The sequence below is a fragment of the Berghia stephanieae genome, chromosome 13, assembly GCF_034508935.2.
Source record: "Berghia stephanieae isolate SIO BIC M18660-M18661 chromosome 13, UCSD_Bste_1.3, whole genome shotgun sequence".
In the NCBI taxonomy this organism is placed as follows: domain Eukaryota; kingdom Metazoa; phylum Mollusca; class Gastropoda; order Nudibranchia; family Aeolidiidae; genus Berghia; species Berghia stephanieae.
Window position 1 is genome coordinate 27,766,065 of NC_088372.1, and position 2,500 is coordinate 27,768,564.

The following is a 2,500-nucleotide window of genomic DNA, read 5'->3' on the forward strand; positions in this document are numbered from 1 at the left end:
CCCAGCTCAACTTTAGCTGGGAACTGCGATATCGGGATCAGCGACCTGACGAACATATTATGTCCTTCCCTCAACATCGAGAGCCCGAGTATGGCGAAAAAAAAAAGAACTTTTATCAAAGGCCGTCCATAACGTTGACATTCTCCTATTACAGGACACCTTCTTTATTCAGGCGCTCAATCTTCTCGATTCCAGAGACCAGGCTAAACGGTATTCCAACGACAGGACACTTCAAGGCTCAAAGGAGGTGTTAGTGTTTACGCTAGGGAGCCTTCGACGGTAAGGATCAAAGAAAGCAATGTGGTGAATAGAATTTCCGTCTCCACAATATTTCCAAACCGCCATGAGTGACTTGGACTACACCACAGGTACCGGTCGTTAGCTTTGCTTCCATCTGTCTGAGAAACTTTACTAGCAATTCAATCCCTCGTGGGGGGGGGGGGGGACCTAACCTCCTCTAAGCTTGGTGAGAAGTTGCCAGGCTTTGATACCAGTAAGAGGAGACACTGGGTGACTGCGAATCGGCTTCGGTCGAGGAGCTGCCTCACGGCCAGTGCGCTTCATCGGTGGAGTCTTTCTACCTGTCCAACATGTACCCGCTGTGGGCAAGAACCTGAGACGGCAGAGCATCTAGTCGAACGGTGTGTTGTGGCGATGCTACCCGGCGGGTTTGCGACGGTGCACAATTGCGGACAGGACTTTGCTGATTAGGTCGATCGTCATAACATAGTAGTGTGAAAACCATAAGAGGCTGTTGTCATCACCACGAGTGGGGCACCGAGACTGTAACGAGGCAGGTACACAATTCCGCAAATGGATGGACTGTAACGATCTGCACCTATTACTGTGTAATTATACAGCCAAAGGTACCGTCAGGAGTACCCGCCATAAGAAGGAGTATACTCCTGACGTCACCCTCGTGAGGCAGGGAGCGAACGGGGAACCGTTACAGAGTATGCACCGTAAATAATTATTATTACTACTACTACTACTACTACTACTACTACTACTACTACTACTACTACTACTACTACTACTACTACTACTACTACTACTACTACTATTACTACTTCTCCCACCACCACCACAGCCACCACAACCACCACTACTTCTACCACCACACACCGCCACACCCAAACGTTATAATATAGTAGTATAATTATCATAGTATAGTAGTAGTATGCATAGTAAGTTAGTAGCTAGAGTTTGTAGTTAGTAGTAGTAGTTGTAGTATTAGTAGAGTAAGTAGGTAAGTATTAGTAGTAGGTATAGTAGATAGTAGTAGTAGTAGTAGTAGTAGTAGTAGTAGTAGTAGTAGTTGTTGTTGTATTATTGTATATGTAGTAGTAGTATTAGTTGTTGTAGTAGATTTTAGCACTGGCACAAATAAAGCAGTTGAAGAGCCGTATATGTCGTATTGTTAGTAGTAGTAGTAGTAGTAGTAGTAGTAGTAGTAGTAGTAGTAGTAGTATAGTAGTAGTAGTAGTAGTATAGTATAGTATATATAGTAGTAGTAGTAGTAGTAGTATGTAGTAGTAGTATAGGTAGTAGTAGTTAGTAGTAGTAGTAGTAGTAGTAGTATTTAGTAGTAGTAGTAGTAGTAGTAGCAGTTGTGTTGTTGTATATAGTAGTAGATTAGTTAGTGTGTAGTAGTATAGACTGACAATAATAGCAGTTATAGTAGCGTATGTATAGTGTATATAGTAGTATAGTATAGTAGTAGTATATAGTAGTAGTAGTAAGTAGTAGTAGTAGTAGTAGTAGTAGTAGTAGTATGTAGTAGTAATAGTAGTAGTAGTATAGTAGTAGTAGTATAGTAGTATAGTAGTAGTAGTAGTAGTAGTAGTAGTAGTAGTAGTAGTAGTAGTGTAGTAGTAGTAGTAGTAGTAGTAGTAATAGTAGTAGTAGTAGTAGTAGTAGTAGTAGTAGTAGTAGTAGTAGTATAGTAGTAGTAGTAGTAGTGGGTATAGTAATAGTAGTAGTAGTATAGTAGTGTAGTAGATAGTAGTAGTAGTAGTAGTATAGTATGTAGTAGTAGTAGTAGTAGTAGTAGTAGTATAGTAGTAGTAGTTAGTAGTAGTAGTAGTAGTAGTAGTAGTAGTAGTAGTAGTAATAGTAGTAGTAGTAGTAGTAGTAGTAGTAGTAGTAGTAGTAGTAGTAGTAGTAGTAGTAGTAGTAGTTAGTAGTAGTAGTAGTAGTAGAAAGTAGTTAGTAGTAGTAGTAGTAGTAGTAGTATATAGTAGTAGCAGTAGTAGTAGTAGTAGTAGTAGTAATAGTATAGTAGTAGTTAGTAGTAGTAGTAGTCAGTAAGTAGTACGTAGTAGTAGTAGTAGTAGTAGTAGTAGCAGTAGTAATAGTAGTAGCTATAGTAGTAGTAGTAGTAGTAGTAGTAATAGTAGTATGTAGTAGTAGTAGTAGTAGTAGTAGTAGTAGTAGTAGTAGTAGTAGTAGTATACTCGCATTCCAAAACTGAGATATCACTCCCGCTTGATGTTGATTT

At 39.3% G+C, this 2,500-nt stretch overlaps 1 protein-coding gene across 1 annotated transcript in view; it reads right to left on the reverse strand.

Annotated features, from left to right (window-relative positions):
• Positions 1-2,500, reverse strand: part of LOC144959269 (uncharacterized) — a 56,509-nt gene that overhangs the window by 23,340 nt on the left and 30,669 nt on the right. Inside the window, exon 7 of the mRNA XM_078891813.1 lies at positions 2,461-2,500. This exon is cut by the window's right edge and continues 118 nt beyond it. Within this exon, the coding sequence (XP_078747939.1) occupies positions 2,461-2,500 (40 nt within the window). The remainder of the gene's footprint in view (positions 1-2,460) is intronic.